We start from the raw sequence: 20088 nt of genomic DNA, 5'->3' as shown, positions 1-20088 counted from the left end.
TTTCAGTGGTCTTTCTCCTGGTTTAGCACATGTTTGTCTTCTATAAAAACTTTCTTATCTTCTGATACATTGATTCCTAGAGGTTGTGGCAAGTTTTCCAGTGTTTCTGGGGAAGTATAAGCAATTGGAGTTACTACTCCACTATTTTTACTGATATGTTCCTGACTCATTTATGACACTAGAATAACTCTGATACCAAAACATGACAAGGTCATTAAAAAAAAAGACATTCTACCTCAGTAGCTCAGTGGCATCCAGTCATTATAATCATCAAATTAGGAAAAGGAAAAAAAAGATCATCTCAAATAGTTCAGAAAAAAGATTTGATGGAGTTCAACACCCATTTATGACAGATTCAGCAAACAAGGAGGAAACTTTCTCACCCTGATAAAAGGCATTTATGAAAAACCTATAGCTAAAATCATACTTAATGGGTGAAAGATTGCCCTCCCTATGAGATCAAGAGCAAGGTGTAGAAGTCTACTTTTACCATTTTATTCAACATTGTAATAAAAGCCCTAGGCAATCTAATTAGAGGAGAAAGATAAATGAAAGGCATAAATATTGGAAAGAAAATAGTTATTATGGACTGAATTATGACCCTGCCTCCTCCTGACCCCAGTTCATATGAAGTCCTAATATCCAGTATTCCTTAGAATATGATTATATTTGGAGATAAGGACTTTAAAGAGGTAATTAGGTTAAATAAAGTCTTATGGGTGGGCCCTAACCAAGTATGACTGGTGAACTGGTATCCTTATAGGAAGAGGAAGCGATACCAGGAATATAAACACGAAGAAAAGGCCATGTGAGGTCACAGTAAAAAGACAACTATCTGCAAGCCAAAGAGAGAGGCAGGGGGCAGGGGACATACTGACTACAAAGGAGCATGAGAGAACTTTAAGTGATAATGGAAGAACATTACATCTTAATTGGTGGTTACATGGTTGTAAACAATTGCCATATTTATCAGATTGTACATCTATGGCCTGTGCAATTTTATTGTACATAAATTAAGCCGCAATTAAAATAAAAGGAAATGAAAAAAAAAATCCCCACAGTTTTCTTGACTCCTAAGGCAGTGCTGTCCTTAAGATTCCACTCTACTGTTTTTTCTTTGACATTAGCAATCAATCACCATAAGGACTTTGAAGGGATAAGCATATATTTTGTTTAAATCACTAAATCACTGCAGGCACTGAGGTCAAAAGGTCTAACTGATTAGGTCTTTATTTTGGGAAAATGGAACAAGGGCATAGAAAGAAAAATCAATATGTGTAATGTTATGTTAATTCATTCAACAAATATATAATGAGCACCTACCATATGTTAAGGAATGTTCGAGGAGATGGGGAAACAATAGTGAATATATGGAGTTTATTTTCTACTGAGAGAAGATATAAAATTTATATAACAAGTAGGTAAATTATATAGTATTTTGAAATATTTCTTTCCATTGTAGAGGATGAGAAATGTAGATGCTCTGGTTTAAGTGAAAATAACTCCAGGATAGCAACTTCAATTCTTAAAGATAGCCTGTTACATTTGAATTCTTTTTTTTTTTAGTGAACTAAGCAGGATAATTTATTCTACATGTCTGGGTTTATTCATAGCCTTCTAGCATGCTTGTCTTCTGTGTGCTACTGATAAGGGCATCAATATTTAGCATATCTTTTATCTTACACCTCTGGGAATCGAAAGTATTATCTTTTGGTACTTTTTCTTATGATTAAATTTATAATAAAAACAATGGTGGTAATAATAAAGGAAATATAAACGAATGCTTCTTCCAGGCAAGATGGAAATGGTTTCTGTGCTTTGGATACCCCAACTTGCCTATTTTAATCAAGTCACCTGTATAAATCCACTGTGGGCCATGAAGAGCACTCACATCATTGCAAGCACAGGATCATTTAGAAGAACCATTAAGAGATTCTGAGATTAGTCCTCATTTTGGGCAAGTCTACAATAAGACTCTTCTAGTTAAAATAAAAATGTGTGTTTTGGAGCCACACAGGGAAACTTAACCAGTGATAGTGCCGTATAAGATTATATAACTTAAAAAAAAAAAAAAAAAACCTAAAGGCAAAATGAAGGCCATGGTCAATACCAGCAGCTAAATTCAAATTACTCTAGGGTCAGTTTCTCTCAAAGTTGTAGGAGAATTTAGAGATCCATTAAAGAGAAGCAAACAGGAAGTAGCTTTAAATGTATAGGGGGCTCTTGGCGAAGTTTTATAGCCTGTGTTAGCAAAGGGCAGTGCCAAGAACATTCCAAGTATTGACAAATGAAAAAGTTTATATTTTAAGTAAAATTCTAATAATGCTTTATATGTTTTTGTACCACAAGGTTGTTTCAAGAGTCTGGTCTCTCTTATGTGTTTGGCATATGAAGTTGGCAGAAGGGAAAGGAGGATTAGAGAGGTAAAGGAGTAGGAGACTGGTAATAAAGATTAATGACCCTGCAGTAAATGTCCTGTGCTGTATTTAGTGATGAAAGGACAACAACAAAAGAAACAAAGGGTATCAAACAGAAAAAATGTATATTAAAAAATTCAGATACATTAAAGAGGGGAAAGCAATTAAGGAGGTGCCAAATCAAGCAGTGTAACTTAGGTAATTAGTGCTAGGTCATTGGCCTTCTCATAAACAAGGCATCCAAATCCACTGTAGCACTCCTTGGAAAGTTGCACTTCCCATTTGGTTGGATGCCACAGCAAATGCCAACACAGTAACTTTGCTCTTACCATACTCTGCATACACCAGTTCTGCTATGGGCAGAAGAGCTCAAGGGGGCAGCGTGAGCTCTTTGATGATCAGGTAGATCAGACTTTTGCTGATTAAAGGATGGAAAAATATGTGACAGTCTTTTTCAAGCGTAGAAAAAAGTTAATAGTTTCTGTGAGTACTTTAAGAACTCTTTTCAAAAGATGAAAAAGTTTTCTGTGTATTTTTTTTCACTGCCACACTACAACTTCCCTTCCATTGAAAAAAGAAAAAAAAAAAAAAAGTACAAACCTATAGAAAAAATAAAACCATGAGTGAATGAATGAAAACTGTTCCTGAAAACTTTGCAGAATTGTAACAGCTTTCTCTTTGTTAAATTGATTGGTATAGCAACATTATAAAATCACTATTAGGATTCATTGTACACAACAGAAAGTGCTGAAATGTCAGCAGACTATACAGCAAAAAGTAATGGGTTCTGAACTTCTGTTAGTCAAAAATGATTTTGTTTCAAATTAGAAATTGATTTTTTTTGGACACAAGCCCTTTCCAGGCTTCCCTCTTTTGTAGCTGGGCCCAGGACAGATTAACCTCCACCACACAAGAGCCGGCCTGATGATACCTTTCTCAAAGTGCCTTTTCAATTGCTGCTTTCTAATGTTGCTGGGGTCTTAACCAATAATACAAGTTATTTGTCCCCTTGCTATTACACTATATTTTTCTCATTTTGCCATTTTATTTTAGTGCTGACACACAACATGAATGTGTTGACAAGTTAACAGAAGACTATGTTAAGCCTCATGGTATAACCACCAGACCAATTCTGACTGGTTCTCTGCTGACCAAAGTGCAATGACTAAGAATGGAGAAAGCTGAACTAAGAGTTTTCCATCTCTGAAAGACTAATACAAGAGAAAGTAGAGTCTATCTCACATCGTAAGTCTGCTCACTTTTATTTTTGTTTTTGGTAGAAAAGTCTAAAAAAAATATTCTACATTATGCAAAAGAAACGGAGGTCTTGCAGAGCATTTGCCCTAGGTCAAACAAAACGTATTTTTGTTTTTGTTTCATATTGTGGATAGTCTTCCATCTGAAATCTGGATTAATTATTATCTGTCAATTACCTTGGAAATGATTAAGTAATCTGTAGGTTAATCATAATTAAAACAAACAAACAAAATGACAAAGGAGGTAGCAGGTGAGTAAAGGTAGGGAGAGGTACACCTGCAAGGTCTTTTCATGAAGCACCGCAATTCTCAAATAAATAAATATGAGAGTGGCTAGAAAGATTATGAAAAATTGATTGCTTAACACCAGGGGTAAAAAGGTGTTGCCTGGTGAAAAAAGAAGGAAATCAGGGTTAATAGTTGTGAGCTGAAAGAGATGTGTTACAAAGGTGTGAACAGAACAGGGTTCAGAGAACACTTTGGCAAATCTTTTCTGTACAGTGAGGCTCATTCCCTTTCAAAGTCCTTTGTTTAAGGCCATCAGGATAGATTAAGCCAAGAGCCACTCTAGAATAACTGGGAAACACAATTAAATGTCCTTCATTCAACATTTGACCTTTATTTAGAACTGATTTCAAAATCTACACATAAAGCTGGGCGTGGCAGTGCATGTCTGTAATCTCAGCAACTTGGGAGGTTGAGGCAGGAGGATCACAAGTTGGAGACCAGTCTCAGTGAGACCCAAAGTAACTTAGTGAGATTCTGTCTTAAAATAAAAAATAAAAAGAACTGGGAATGTAGTTCAGTGGTAAAGTGCCCCTGGGTTCAATCATCGGTACCAAAAACCAAAAATCAAAACCAAACAAAACAACAACAATATGTACCACATAAAAAATAGGAAGCATTACTAGCACTTGAAAGACTGCTAGGCAATATCTGATTTAGACTTGTAGGTTGTTTTAGCCACAATGCGGACCTACAGATGATTTCTTTTCTACCTTCTTTGTATCCAGAAAAATGAGGATTAACTGTTATTGTTAGGATTTTTGATGCCAGAAGAGATTTATGTACACTTGTCCTCTTTACTAATTTTGAACACTATTTTATGTTTATGACCATATTAATGCTTAATTCTTATAGGTTGCTAACTAAACACTGTTTGTTAACTAAACACTGTTTCTCATCCAAGTATTCTAAGAGAAATGCAGATGAAATTAATCTAGTAGCTGTGCCACTGTGGCCCCATAGGCACAGGTCAGTTTGTAACATTAACTCCTTCTCAGCATTTAGAAAATCATCTGGCGTTCACTGGTTAGCAGCCACCAACAACCACCTTGCCCACACAGCTTCTCATTTTGATATTACAGATGCTAAACTTACCTCTTTGGAGTCTACATGTATCTTTCTTTGGACTTGTCCACTCGGCATCATCTTCTACATGCGTCTGAAACCCAACTGTCTTCTTCTCCCTCCTATTCTCTCCATTGTTTGAGGAATCATGGTACTTTTTAAAGGACAATGAGGTTCCAGGCAGCCATCCATCACATTTTGACTTTAACAAACTGAAAGAGCAAACATGAACGAACTATAGAAAGCACAGAAGGGGATACAGATCACACAAGGATATTTAAATTCAGCATGAGGTGAAATGCAATTCATGGAAGTAAGAATTCACCTTATATTTTTTAATTAAATGTTTAATTTTAATTGACATTTAATTTGAATAATTTACTAACAGTCTATTTTGTGTCCTGCCATAACAATTTTAGAGAGAAATGGTCTTTATCCTCAAAAAGTTTACATTTGGAGTTGGAGAAATGAGACTCAGACCCATGAAACTGCTAATAAAGAGTATGACTAAGAACTGGAATATTTATAGGATTAAAAAGTATGCTAAAACAAGACTTGCATATCTAAAATGTTTCCCAAGTACTAAAATATGATCATTAAGGATTAAAATATCACCAACATGCCTCAAGATATATTTGTATTTCTCATTTTCAATTGTTATAGATTTATTATGGACCCAGGGTATACAAGGAGTAGTGCGATAGCGCTTGAAGAATAATTGGGTCTATCCTTCTGTTAGGGGACAAACAGAGGAGGATGGTGGGAACGTGAGGTTAAGAGAATAATTCTATAAAATGGGCCCACTTGTGCTGATCTCCACAGGCTTTCTTTTCCAAGAAGCAATTTACCCACAGTCCTACCTGGCCTCAGTGAACAGGATATGTCACATTCCTCAGCAAACTACCTGTTCTGTTCACTGCAGGAAAAATGCAGACCCAAGATAATTTCCATGAGAGGAAACCAGAAGACTTTTGTGACCAGATCCTGAAACTCTGGGAGATAAGGATAGTTCCTCCTAATCATAAACTCTGTAAGAACGTTTGATTAAGAATCCAGTTAGAACCAGTCAGCATGGACCAAGGTGACCCAGAGTTGCCATGACAGTGGGGACTGAAAAGTCTGATGTCAGGCTGCTGTCAGTCAAAGTAAAGAGGTGGACTTACGCAGGACTCTTTAGAAACTTCTCTGGGATCCCCAGTAAAACTGAAGTGTAGGAGAGGCACATTGTCCTCCTCTCTGAGAGGACCCACTCTTTCCCTTGAGAGTATCCCCTTTCCCTTTTGCTATCCCTTCAATAAACTCATTCCTATTCTCTGAGTGACATGTCTGAAATCTTTCTGACTTGGTAGAAAGAACTGGGGATTGAAGGGGGGAATCTTCACATTGCCTCACATTGTCTCAGAAGGCCCCCGCTCCATAACACTTCCATAATTTCATTATAAAATTAACAAGTTGAATATAGAATAAAGGCATTTTAGTGAACACAAACACATGCACTTATTTTTTTCTCTCATTAATAACCTGTTTCCATTGTTAACACATTTCTTCTTAAAATATTTTATTTTTTAGGGAGAAATATTCTGATGTGTTAGCCCTCACTATTCCACTAGACTGTTCCTTCTAATTGAAGTTCAGCACAGACTTATGACATTTTGATTTTATCTTCCTCATGCCCATAAAAATGTGAAAATTAAAGAAAAAGGAGACTGAGAAACAGGTAGAGGCAGCTACTCAAAAATTAAGAGTCTAAGAAATAAGATATTTAAACTTCCCAGAAACAGAGGTAATCCCTAGATAAGAATAAGTACTAGGAGGACTGTCTGGAGAAGGTCCAATGCACCTGTATGAAAATGCCAGCCCCTTATTGAGCTTCGGACAATTTAAAGGAAAAAAAAAAATGCAGAAAAGCTCTTTGGCCTCCATTTACCGAAAGCAGGCCATAGATTTATAAGGACAAATGATATCCTACCTCTTTACCCAAGGGAGAATAAAAGTTGACCACCAAAGACAACTTTAGACCATTATTACTTATAGATGACACACCAGGAATCTACATTAACAAGTTTTAATAACTAATATTTATTTACCTTCCCCCGATTAGTGGCCCTTAGAGACTGAAAATCCTTTTCCTTTGTGTTGCCATTTCTCTACTTACTGATTTTGTTTTGTATTTTAAACCACCTCTGAGAACAACTGATTCTCTGGATGTATCCATTGTATATATGAAATATGCACACCAATATATTTATTTGTTTGTTTTTCTCTTGTCAATCTGTCATTTGTTATAAGGCTCAGTTTCAATTAAGAACCCATGTCTATTGAAGAAAAAATTATTCTTCTTTCCCTACAAAACTCCCCCCACCCACTCTGGACTAGGCAATACCCTTTCATGCTCAAAACACTAGAAAAAATAGGGACAGTGGGAACATACCTGCACATTGTAAAGGTTATTTATGCTAAGCCCATGGCCAACATCATTCTTAATGGAGAAAAACTGAAAGCATTCCCTTTAAAAACAGGAACAAGACAGGGATGCCCTTTTTCACCACTTCTATTCAACATCATACTTGAAATACTAGGCAGAGCAATTAGACAGACTAAAGAAGTTAAAGGGATATGAATAGGAAAAGAGGACCTTAAGATGTCACTGTTTGCTGACGACATGATTCTCTATTTAGAGGATCCAAAAAACTTCTCCAGAAAACTTTTAGACCTCATAAATGAATCTAGAAAAATAGCAAGTTATAAAATTAACACGCATAAATCTAAAGCATTTTTATACATAAGCGATGGAACATCTGAAAGGGAAATGAGGAAAACAACTCCATTCACAATAGCCTCAAAAAAAAAAAAAAATACTTGGGAATCAATCTAACCAAAGAGGTAAAAGATCTCTACAATGAAAACGACAAAACATTGAAGAAAGAAATTGAGGAAGACCTTAGAAGATAGAAAGATCTCCCATGTTCTTGGATAGGCAGAATTAATATTATTGGTTATACTTCCAAAGATGCTATACAGATTTAATGCAATTCCAATTAAATTCCCTATGACATTTCTCATAGAAACAGAAAAAGCAATCATGAAATTCATCTAGAAGAACAAAAGACGCAGAATAGTGAGAAAGTCCTCCTTATAATTCTCAGTAAGACGATCTCATGCAGTGCCAACCTCCACATTCCACTCCTCCTCATTCCACTCAAGCGCCAACATCTAATACCACATTAGCCCCAGGAGGGAATACCTCTCTACCCTGCAAAACTCTGACATTCTATGCCAAGTTGCCCTACTCTGCAGATGCTCTCTTTACACTACTCAAGTCCTAACACTTCAAGATCAAATTAATTTTTGGCTAAGATGCGAGGTAGGGATCAAGTTTCATCTCCCTCACATCTCTATCCAAAATATCCAGCATTATTTATTTAAAAGGTTTTCTTTTTTGTACTGGATTGCTTGGTATCACTATCATAAAACAGTTCATGTGAGTGTGTATGTGTGTTTGTGTGTGAGTGTGTGTGTGTGTCTGTGTTTCTGGACTCTATTCTTTTTTATTTATCTATTCATCTATGTTAATGTGAGTACTAACCTGGATTGATTCTGTAACTTTATGTGCCTGAAACTAGTTAGCCCAAACTCTTCAATTTATTCTTCTAGAGTAGCAGAGATGGTCAATGCTATTGTAGGCTTTTATTTATTTATTTATTTTTTTAATGTTCATGAGGAAGATTGGCTCATCGTTTTCTTCTCTTTTATTGCATTTATCTAGTTTAGGTCTTGCAAAAAGAGTTGGAAAAAGTTTCTTCTTCCTCCAGTTCAAGTGATTCTCAAATCCTGTAGAAGAGAATCTTCTCACACGGGGGAATCTGGCAATTTCTGGAGAGGTTTTTGTCATAACTGAGGTTGCTCCTGGTGTCTAATGAATAGAGGATTCTGCTGAACATCCTACAATGCACAGGACAGTCCTCTTCTTCCACCACCAACAAAGAATTATCTGATCAGAAGTCAGTAGTGCCAAGGCTAATAAATCTTGCTCCAGTCTGTGAGTGAGCTTGTGTCATTGTTTCTTCTTTAGATGTTAGGGAGGATTCTCAAGTGAAGTGATCTGTATTTTACTTATGGGAAGGTTCTATTACAGTGACAATACCCTTATAGCTACTTTTGCTTTTCTCCCTTTACTTGGCATTCTAAATTCTAAAGAAAATTCTCACCTAATTGAGTAAGATGTTAACTATTAAATAATCTACTAGATTTACAGAACCCAGAAAACCAGTGATCTTCAGATAACATCAGACTGTGTCACTCTCCTTATTGTTTTTTAACCCTGTGCATCAACTAACATAAACAATGTAAACTGTTGTGAGGTTTAACATGCAGAAAAATAATATGTTTGTCTGAAGGATTATAGGAACTAGCCCCAAGACATCAAGGTCTGTTGCCATGTTCTGGAGGGGAGGGTGCAGAAAAGGAGATACATACCCTCATGCCCTAGATGATGAAGATCCTAACCAGAATGTAACTTTCCTGCCACTGTCTTACTGGTAGGTGACAGAAAGATATGAGCAATGGGAACACGACATTCTGAGATAATTCTATAAACTGGACCTACTATGCTGACTCCCACATGTTTTCTTTTAAAAAAAATGTACTGGCATCCCTGACTGGCCTAAGTCAAGAGGATATGCTATATTTCTCAACAAACAACATATTATCTGCAGAAGAAATGCTGGCCATAGGCTCCTCCTTTCCAGTAAGAAGAACACAAGTTACCCTGAAGGAGGGGCCTTTTATGACTTTTACACAGATCAGATTACAGAATGCAGGGAGACAGGATCATTAAAAGTAAAGCCCCCTAAACATGAAATTCGTAAGAACAAATTCCAATTAGAACTGGTAAGCACAGGTTAAAGTGACCCAGAGTTGTCTTGGATCTTTAGCATATCATTATAGTAATAAAATCTTCCCCCCATGGGACAAGACCATATGCAGTGGATCCCTGGAAGTCTGATGCAATCCTGCTGTCTATCAAAAGTCAAGATTGGACCTAGTGGGACTCTCTGGAAACTTCTTTAGGACCTCCAATAACCTGGAGGGCAGGAGGGGCACACTGCCCCCTCTCTGAAAGGATCCACTTTCTCCAATCTCCCTTAAGAGTGTCAACATTTCCCTTTCCTTATCTTGTCTAATAAACTCATGTATGTTACTATGTGTAGTCTAAAATCCTTCTGGTGTAATCACAAGAAACAGGAAGTAAGGACTCCTGTGGCTACCTTGACTTCATGGCAAGCCTATGCTCTATAACACACAGAATCATAATAAAATTCATATCTCTGAACTTATCATATATAAAATCCAGGATACAAGTTACCAGACATAAAAAGAAAGAAAATGTGACCTACATTCAAGGAATATAATCAGTCTATTAAAATCAACCTTACGTATAAGGACTTTATTTAAATAAGCTAGTATAAATAAAGATGGTTCCTGACTTTGATAATTCAATTAGGACTTTTCAACTTTTCGATGGTATGAAAGCATACACATACAACTTATTTTGTTTCTTGCTTTCAGTATAGTATTTGAAAAATTATATGAGATAGTCAACACTTTATAAAACAGGCTTTGTGTTAGATGATTTTATTCAACCATAGGCTAATGTAAGTGTAAGCTAAGGTAAGTTACAATGTTTGATAGGTTAGGTGAATTAAATGAATTTTTGACTTAAGGTATTTTCAATTTATAATATGATTTCAGGATATAATCCCATCATAAATCAAGGATCAACCATACATTGATGGACATAAAAGAAAACATTCTCTTAATGAATGAACAGACAGGCAGTTTCAGCAGAAATGTTGAAACTCTAATTTGAACTACAAGGAAATTAATTCAAGATCTGAAAATTACAGTGAGTGTTATAAAAATTAGAAAATGGAAACGGTAAATGAATTTTATGAGAGAAACAATAGAAGTTATTTAATTTGAACAACATATAGGAAAAAGTATTAAAGAAACGTTGCAAAAGCCTCAGGGATCTTTGAGACAATGTTCAACTGTCTAACAAGCATAACTTATTCAAAGGAGAAGACACTGAGAATTGGGTAGAAAAAAATAGAAAAAAATGTATCAAATAAATAATGCAGAATAGTTTCCAATTTTGATGAAAAACATTGATCTAACAAATTATCTAAAACCAAAGATAAAATAATACTAGAAACAATGAAAAAATGTTAATTATACAGAAGAATGGTAATAGTATGAACAGTTAACATCAGAATAGCAATGGTCAGAAGACAGTGCAATATCTTTAGAATGCTGACAAATGACAAAGAGAAATGAAAACAAACAAACCTGTCATTTCAGAATTCTACATCTTATGAAAATGCCCCATACAATGAAGGAGAAATAATATTTTTAGATAAAAACAGGAAAAATTTGTTTCCAGCACACCTGTGCTACAAGAAACAACAGGATGTTTTTCAAGTGGAAGGAAAATGACACCAGATGAAAATCTGGATCTATATTGAGAGAAATGAAGAGCATCAGAAATAGAAATAGTACATATGTGGATAAACATAAAAGATTGTGTTTTTTTAGTCTTCTTTTAATTTATTTAAAAATTATATGAGTGTTTAAAACAAAAATAATAACCTTGTTATGGGGTTTATAATATAGTGAGTTATGACAAGATACATATGACAATAATATCACAAAGAATGGGAAGGTAAATGTACTTATAGAAAAGACCTACATTCTGCATAAAATGGCATGGTATTAGTATGATATGGACTTTAATTAAGTTAGGGAAGCATTTTGTAAGCTCTACAGAAATTATTTTAAAAATGCAAAAGGTATACTTAAAGAGCTAATAGATTATAGTAGAAAAATTTTATGGTTTAAATACCTGGTATCCCCCACAAGCTCATGTGTGAGACAAAGCAAGAAAGTTTAGAGGTGAAATGATTAAATTATGAGAGCCTTAATCTAATCAGTGCATTAATCCCCTCATAGGGATTAACTGGGTGGTAACTGTAGGCAGGTAGGGTGTAGCTAGAGGAGCTGGGTGGTTGGGAGGGTGACCTTGGGGTTTATATTTTGTCCTTGGTGAGAGAAGTCATCTCTCTCTCTTTACTTCCTGGTTCCAAGTCTTGAGCTGCTTTTCTCTTCCACATCTTCTGGTCATGATGTTTTGCCTCACCTCAGGCCCAAAGCAATGGAGTTGGCCATCTGTGAACTGAGACCTCTGAAATAAACTTCAGCTCCCAAATAAATTTTCCTCCTCTAAAATTATTCATGTCAGTTTTGGTCATAGGAGTGAAAAAGCTAAAATGAAATTATTTAATATCTAATTAATTATAAGAGAAAAATGATAAAAATATTATCCTTCTCTTCTTCTTAAAAAGGAACAAAAAAAAAAAAAAAAAAAAAAAAGAAATGGCAAACCAAACAAGAAAAAGGAAAAAAAAAAGTGTATTAATAGGAAGGGTGATCAAAAAGCAAAATAGTAGAACTAAATCTGACAGTATTAATAATTAGGTTAAATTTAGATTGTTAGACTAGAGAAAAGTAGAGAATCCAACCAGATGCTGCTCACAAGAGTCATATTTTAAACATAGTAAACAGGTTGACATAAAAGGATGGAAAGAAATATGCCACATAAACAAAACATGTGAAAGATTGTCATGGCTACATACTCTCAAATAAATTTACATTTATAAAAGAGAGAGAAGTATTTCATCATGATGAGATAAATTATCAAATAGACATAAAAATCATAAATAGAGATGCATCTAAAATAGAGCTTCAGAATATATGTAGCACAACTGGTAAGACTAAAGGAAAATGTAGAAAAATTAATATAATATCTGGAAAGTTTAACAGACCTTTGTTAACAGTTGACAGGAAAAGAGGGACACATATTTAACATACTATGGAAGAACACAACAACACTATTCATAAATTTGACCTAATTAACATTTACAGAATGCTACATTCAACAGAATATACATTTTTAAAAGTGCACATGAAATTTGACCAAGATGGATCACACATTGTGTTATAAATAAATTTCAATATATTTCAAAATAATGAAAGTTAACAGAATGTATAGTCTGACCACAATAGAGTTAAACTAAAAATTAAAAGACAGCTAAAAAAATTTCAAGTATTTGTAAATTATTTAACATCCTTCTAAATAACCAATAGATTAAAAGAACACACACACAGAAATTAGTAAATATATTTAAATCAATAAACAAACCTCTATCAAAATTTAAGGTATGGGGCTGGGTTTGTGGCTCAGCAGTAGAGTGCTTGCCTAGCATATGAGGCATTGGTTATAAAAAAATTAAGGGTCTCTTATTTTTCCAAATGAATTTCATAATTGCATTTTTTATTTCAATAAACAACATCATTGAGATTGTAATAGGAATTGTATTAAGTATATAACGCTTTTGCTAGAATGGCAATTTTGACAATATTAATTCTGCCCATCCAAGAACATGGGAGGTCTCTCCATTTTCTAAGGTCTTCCTCAATTTCTTTCTTTAGTGTTCTGTAGTTTTCATTGTAGAGGACTTTCACCTTTTTCGTTAGATTGGTTCCCAAGTATTTTATTTTATTTTTTTGAGGCTATTATAAATGGAATAGATTTTATGATTTCTTTCAGCTGATTCATCATCGGTGTATAGGAACACAATTGATTTATGGGTGTTAATTTTATATCCTGCTACTTTGCTGAATTCATTTATGAGTTCTAGAAGCTTTCTGGTGGAGTTTTTTGGGTCTCCTAAATATAGAATCATGTCATTAGCAAATAGTGATAGTTTGAGTTCTTCTTTTCCTATTTGGGCATCCCTTTAACTTCTTTCTTCTGTCTAATTGCTCTGGCTAGAGTTTCAAGGATGATGTTGAATAGAAGTGGTGAAAGAGGTCATCCCTGTCTTGTTTCAGTTTTTAGAGGGAATCCTTTCAGTTTTTCTACATTCAGAATGATGTTGGCCTTGGATTTAACACAGATAGACCTTAAACTACACCACAGAGCCATAGTAACAAAAATGGCATGGTATTGGCACCAAAATAGACATGTACCAATACACCAAATGGTACAAAATAGAAGACACAGAGACAAACCCACATAAATATGGTTATCTCATACTAGACAAAGGTGCCAAAAACATACATTGGGTACAAGATAGACCATTCAACAAATGGTGCTGGGAAACTAAAAATCCATATGTAACAAAATGAAATTAAACCTCTATCTCTCACCCTGTGCAAATATCAACTCAGAGTGGATCAAAAGACATAGGCACTAGAAAGAGACCCTGTGACTAATAGAAGAAAAAGTAGGCTCAAATCTTCATCATGTCAGTTTAGGACATGATTTCCTTAACACGATCCCTAAAGTGCAAGAAGTAAATCAAGAATCAAAAATGGGATGGATTCAAACTAAAAAGCTCCTTTTCAGACAAAGGAAACAATAACATGAAGAGAAAGCCTACAGAATGGGAGAAAATCATTACCACTTGCACCTCAGATATAGCACTAACCTCCAGGATATATAAAGAACTCAAAAAAACTTAACACCAAATAAACAAATAACCCAATCAATAAATGGGCTAGGGAACTGAACAGACAGTTCACAGAAGAAACATAATTGATCAACAAACATATAAAAAATGTTCAACATCTATAGTAAATCAAAATGAGAGAGATGCAAATCAAAACTACTCTAGGATTTCATCTAACTCCAGTCAGAATGGAAATTATCAAGCATACAGTAAAGTAGCAGGATATAAGATCAATGTTCATAAATCTATTGTGTTTTATATGTAAGTGATGAATCCTCAGAAAGAGAAGTAGGAAAACTACCCCATTCACAATAGCCTCGAAAAAAAATAAAATACTTGGAATCAATCTAATGAAAGAGGTGAAAGACCTCTACAATGAGAATTACCGAACACTAAAGAAAGAAATTAAACAAAACCTTAGAAGATGGAAAGATCTCCCATGTTCTTGGATAGGCAGAATTAATACTGTCAAAATGGCCATACTACCAAAGTGCTATTCAGATTCAATGCAATTCAACTAAATCCCAATGACGTATCTCACAGAAATAGAGCAAGCAATCATGAAATTCATCTGGAAGAATAAGAGACCCAGAATAGCTAAAGCAATCTTAGTAGAAGAGTGAAGCAGGGGGTATCACAATACCAGAACTCCAACTATACTACAGAACAATAGTAACAAAAACGGCATGGTATTGGCACCAAAATAAACAGGTAGATCAATGGTACAGAATAGAGGACACAGTCCACAAACCCCAAATGAATACAATTTCTCATACTAGACAGAGGTGCCAAAAATATGCAATGGAGAAAAGATAGCCTCTCAACAAATGGTGCTGGGAAAACTGGAAATCCTTATGCAACAGAATGAAACTAAACCCCTATCTCTCACCCTGCAACAACATCAACTCAAAATGGATCAAGGACCTTGGAATCAGACCAGAGACCCTGCATCTTATAGAAGAAAAAGTAGGTCCAAATATTCAACATGTCAGCTTAGGATCAGACTTCTTTAACAGGACTCCCATAGCACAAGAAATAAGCAAGAATCAATAACTGGGATAGATTCAACTAAAGAGCTTTCTCTTAGCAAAGGATACTATCAGCAATGTGAAGAGAGAGCTACAGAATGGGAGAAAATTTTTGCCACTCATACTTCAGATAGAGCACTAATTTCCAGAATATATAAAGAACTCAAAAAACCTACACTAGAATACAAATAATCCAATCAACAAATGGGCTAAGGAATGAACAAACACTTCACAGAAGAAGATCTACAAGCAATCAACAGATACATGAAAAAAATGTTCAATATCCCTAGTAATAAGAGAAACGCAAATCAAAACTACCCTAAGATTCCATCTCACCCAATTAGAATGGTGATTATCAAGAATACAAGCAACAATAGGTGTTGGTGAGGATATGGGGGAAGAGGTACACTCATACATTGCTGGTGGGGTTGCAAATTAGTGCAGGCCACCTGGAAAGCAATGTGGAGATTTCTCAGAAAACTTGGAATGGAACCACCATTTGACCCAGCTATCCCACTCCTTGGCCCTATACCCAAGGACTTAAAATCAGCATTCTACAGAGATACAGCCACATCAATGTTCATAGCTGCTCAATTCACAATAGCCAGATTATGGAACCAACTAGATGTCTCTCAATTGATGAAAGGATAAAGAACCTGTGGTGTATATATACAATGGTATATTACTCAGCCATGAGAAGAATAAAACTATGGCATTTGCAGGCAAATGGATGAAATTGGGAGACTATCATGCTGAGATAAGCCAATCTCAAAAACCAAAGGACGAATGATCTCGCTGCATAGGCTGATGATGATACATAATGGGGGGTGGGAAGGAGGAGCAAAGAATGAGGAAGAGGAGGAACTGTTAAGCGGGAAAAGAGGGGTGGGAAAATAACAGAATGAATCAAACATCATTACCCTAGTAATTGATGATTACACACACACACACACACACACACAGACACACAAAGAATACAGACAACAATAAATGTTGGCAGAGTAATGTGGGGAAAAAGTACACTCATACATTGCTGATGGGACTGCAGATTGGTTTGACCACTATGAAGTTAGTATGGAGATTCCTCAGAAAACTTGGAATGGAACCACCATTTGACCAATTATCCCACTCCTTCATTTATACCCAAAGGACTTAAAATTAGCATACTACCATGATGTAGCCACATCAATATTTATAGCAGTTCAATTCACAATAGCCAAACTATGCAATCAATCCAGATGCCCTTCGACAGATGAATGGATAAATAAATATGGTACATATACACAATGGAATATTACTAGCCTTAAAGAAGAATGAAGTTATGGTATTTGCAGGTAATAGATGGAAATAGAGAATATCATGCTAAGTGAAATAAACCAATCCCAAAAAACAAAGGATGAATGTTTTCTCTGATAAGAGGATGCTGATCCATCGTGGGGGCAGGTGTAGGGAAGAATGAAGAACTTTGGATTGTGCAGAGGAAAGTGGTGGGCCAGTGGGATGGGAAGAACGGTAGAATGAGACAGACATTATTACCCTATTACTACTGGTGTGACTCAGCACCCATTGTTCAGTCAGAGGAATGAAAAATTATGCTCCATTTGTGTACAATGTGTCAAATCCATTCTCTGACATGTATAACCAATTGAACAAATTAAAGAAAAGGAAAGGATATTAAGGGAAAAAAATTTAAGGTATGAAGGAGGAGTGATTTGAGAGAAAATAACCTTAAGCTTATACTAGGCTTTGAAAAGAAGAAAAGTCTTAAATCATGATTTAATATTTTATCTTATAAAGCTAGAAAATGAAGAGCATACTAGATATAAAGTAAGGAAGAGAAAGAAAATGTTAGTGTAGAAATCCAAATAGACAAGTAATAAAAATACAAAAGAAACACAAAAGTTGGCCATTTAAAAAGATCAGTAAAATTTATAAATGCCTATACTAAGGCAAATTAAGAAAAAGAAAAATTTCCTATTATAAAAACTAGGATCAGAGATGATATAAAAGAATATTAAGGATATATTATGAATAAATTGATGCTACTCTGTTCATTTTATTAATAAAACAAAATGCACACATTTCTTAAACATGCAATTTGTCAAACTGTCTCAGGAAGAAACAGAAAACATGACTAGTCTTTTACCTACTAGAGAAATTGTATTCAAAATAAAAAATATTCTCATAAAGAAAAAGACCTGGATAGTCTCATTGTTAAATTCTATCACACATAAGAAAGAAATATTACCATTCTTACACAAATTCTGTTAGAAACAGAAGATACTTCTCATTAAATTTTATGGTGTTATATGATACAAAAATCTGATTATGTCATTATAAGAATATCACAAAGTAGTATCCTTCATGAACTTATGACATAAGAATCCTCAACGAAACATCAGCAAACCAAATTCAGATATATGTAAAATGGTACTACATCGTGGCCAAGTGAGTATTTTTCCAGAATGCAGTGTTGGATTAATATCCAAAAATAAATTCAGATAAATGATCACATTAAAATAATAAAAGAAAAACATGATTGTATCAACACACATGTTAAAAAGCATTTGAGAAAATTTTCATAAGAACTCTCAGCAAACTAGGAATATAAAGTAATTTGTTTCAACCTGGTAAAGAACTTCCTAAGGTTTGGATGTAGTTTTTTCCCCAAGGTTCAAGTGTTAGAAGGCTGGTCTCCTTGGCAGTGGTATCAGAAGGTGGTGTGGAACCTTCAAGAGGTACAATCTAGTGGGAGGCCCTCTTATCAATTTTAAGTGTGTCCTTAGAAAGGATTATAGCATCTAGCCTCTTTGGCTCTCTATTTTGCAATGTGATTTCTTTCTCCTCCTACATGTACTCTTTTGTGTGTGGGGACTTTGCCAGAGCCAGCACAATGCCATTTGGACTTTCAAGCTTCCAAAATTGTGAACTAAATTAATCTGTGTTTCAGTCAGTTCTTTCACCATTGCAACTGAAAGACCCAACCAGAACAACTGTAGAGGAAGAAAGGTTTATATAAGGGGCTCACAGTTTTAGAGGTCTCAATCCATAGGCAGGAGACTCAAGGTGAGGCAGGACATCATGGAGGAAGAGTATGGTAGAAGAAAACAGCTCACATGATGGTCAAGAAGCAGAAACAGAGACTCACCCATAGGCATGCCTCCAATGAACAACCTCCTCCAGTCACACCCCACCTGCCTCCAACTATCACTCAGTTAATTCCATTAGGGATTAATTCACTGATTAGGTTAAGGCTATAGCCCAATCATTTCTCTTCCAAAACTTCTTGCATTGTCTCACACGTGAGCTTTTGGAGGACACCATATCTAAACTGTAACAACTTTTTTCTTTATAAAATCAGCCCATCTCAGGTATTTGATTATAGCAATGAAAAAAAAAAAGACTAATAAAGGGTACCCACCAAAAATCTATATTTAACATATTTTTTGGTGAATTACTAAATAACTGTCCCTTAAAATCGATAACCAATTTAAGATGTTTTCTTTAACCATTTTAATTCTGTATTGTACTGGAAATTCCAGATAATGAAATAAGGCATGTAAAGGAAATTAAAGGTATAAAGTATGGGAGGGTATAAGTAAAGATGTTGTTATTCACAGTGTGATTGTGAACTTTAATACCTTAAGAAATCTACAAAACAGGGGAAAAAACCAAATTGGTAGCAAATTTGTAAAATTTAGCAGATTGTAATATACAAAGTAGGTACTTAGAACAACAAAACTTTTTCTATGTAATTTTAAATTTTAAAAAATGTGCAAGACAGTTATACTAAAAGTTACATGGCATTGATAAGTTAACTTTAAAAGATCTAAATAAATATAGAGATACACCATTTTCATGTATTGAAAAGTCCATATTTTTAGAATGACAGTTTTTATCAAATTAATCACAATTTCCTTAACAGAAACTGGCAAATTGAATCTAAAATGTAAAGAACCTAGAATAGCTAAAAAGAATTTTTAATGAGAAAAACAAGATTGCACTTATTCTACCTGGTTTCAAGATTTACTCAAGTAATCCATACTGTGTGGTAGTAACATAGGCATGGACATATAGATTTGTGGAACAGAAATCCATACATCTGTGAATGTGGAAATATATGTATGTATGCATATTCAATGGACTTTTGAAAATGCATCAGACAACTCAATGAAAAAAAGGTTTTTTTAATACATCATGATGAAATAACAAGATATATATATATATATATATATGAAGAATGATTCTTGAGTCCCATCTTATACCATGCAAAAAAGTAATAAAAATGAATCACAGACTTAAATGCAAAAGTTAAAGCTATACAAAGTCTACAGGAAAACACAGAAGAATATCTTCCTAGCCTCATCAATATTAAAAATTTCTCTCCAAAAATACCATTAAGGTCACACACTGGGAGAAAATGTTCATAGGACATGTATCCGATAAATGTTTTGTATCCAAAATACGT

General features: G+C 34.8%; 1 protein-coding gene across 5 annotated transcripts in view; it reads right to left on the bottom strand.

Moving 5' to 3' along the window:
• Kiaa1328 (KIAA1328 ortholog) overlaps positions 1-20088 on the bottom strand; it is a 286260-nt gene that overhangs the window by 63102 nt on the left and 203070 nt on the right. For all 5 annotated transcript variants that reach the window (XM_047526442.1, XM_047526441.1, XM_047526445.1 and 2 more), the window contains one exon: positions 5054-5235. In XM_047526442.1, the coding sequence (XP_047382398.1) occupies positions 5054-5235 (182 nt within the window). The remainder of the gene's footprint in view (positions 1-5053; positions 5236-20088) is intronic.

The sequence above is a fragment of the Sciurus carolinensis genome, chromosome 15 (genome assembly GCF_902686445.1).
Source record: "Sciurus carolinensis chromosome 15, mSciCar1.2, whole genome shotgun sequence".
Classification (NCBI taxonomy): domain Eukaryota; kingdom Metazoa; phylum Chordata; class Mammalia; order Rodentia; family Sciuridae; genus Sciurus; species Sciurus carolinensis.
The sequence above is the reverse complement of the archived record's forward strand: the minus strand, read 5'-3'. Positions and strand labels throughout refer to the sequence as shown.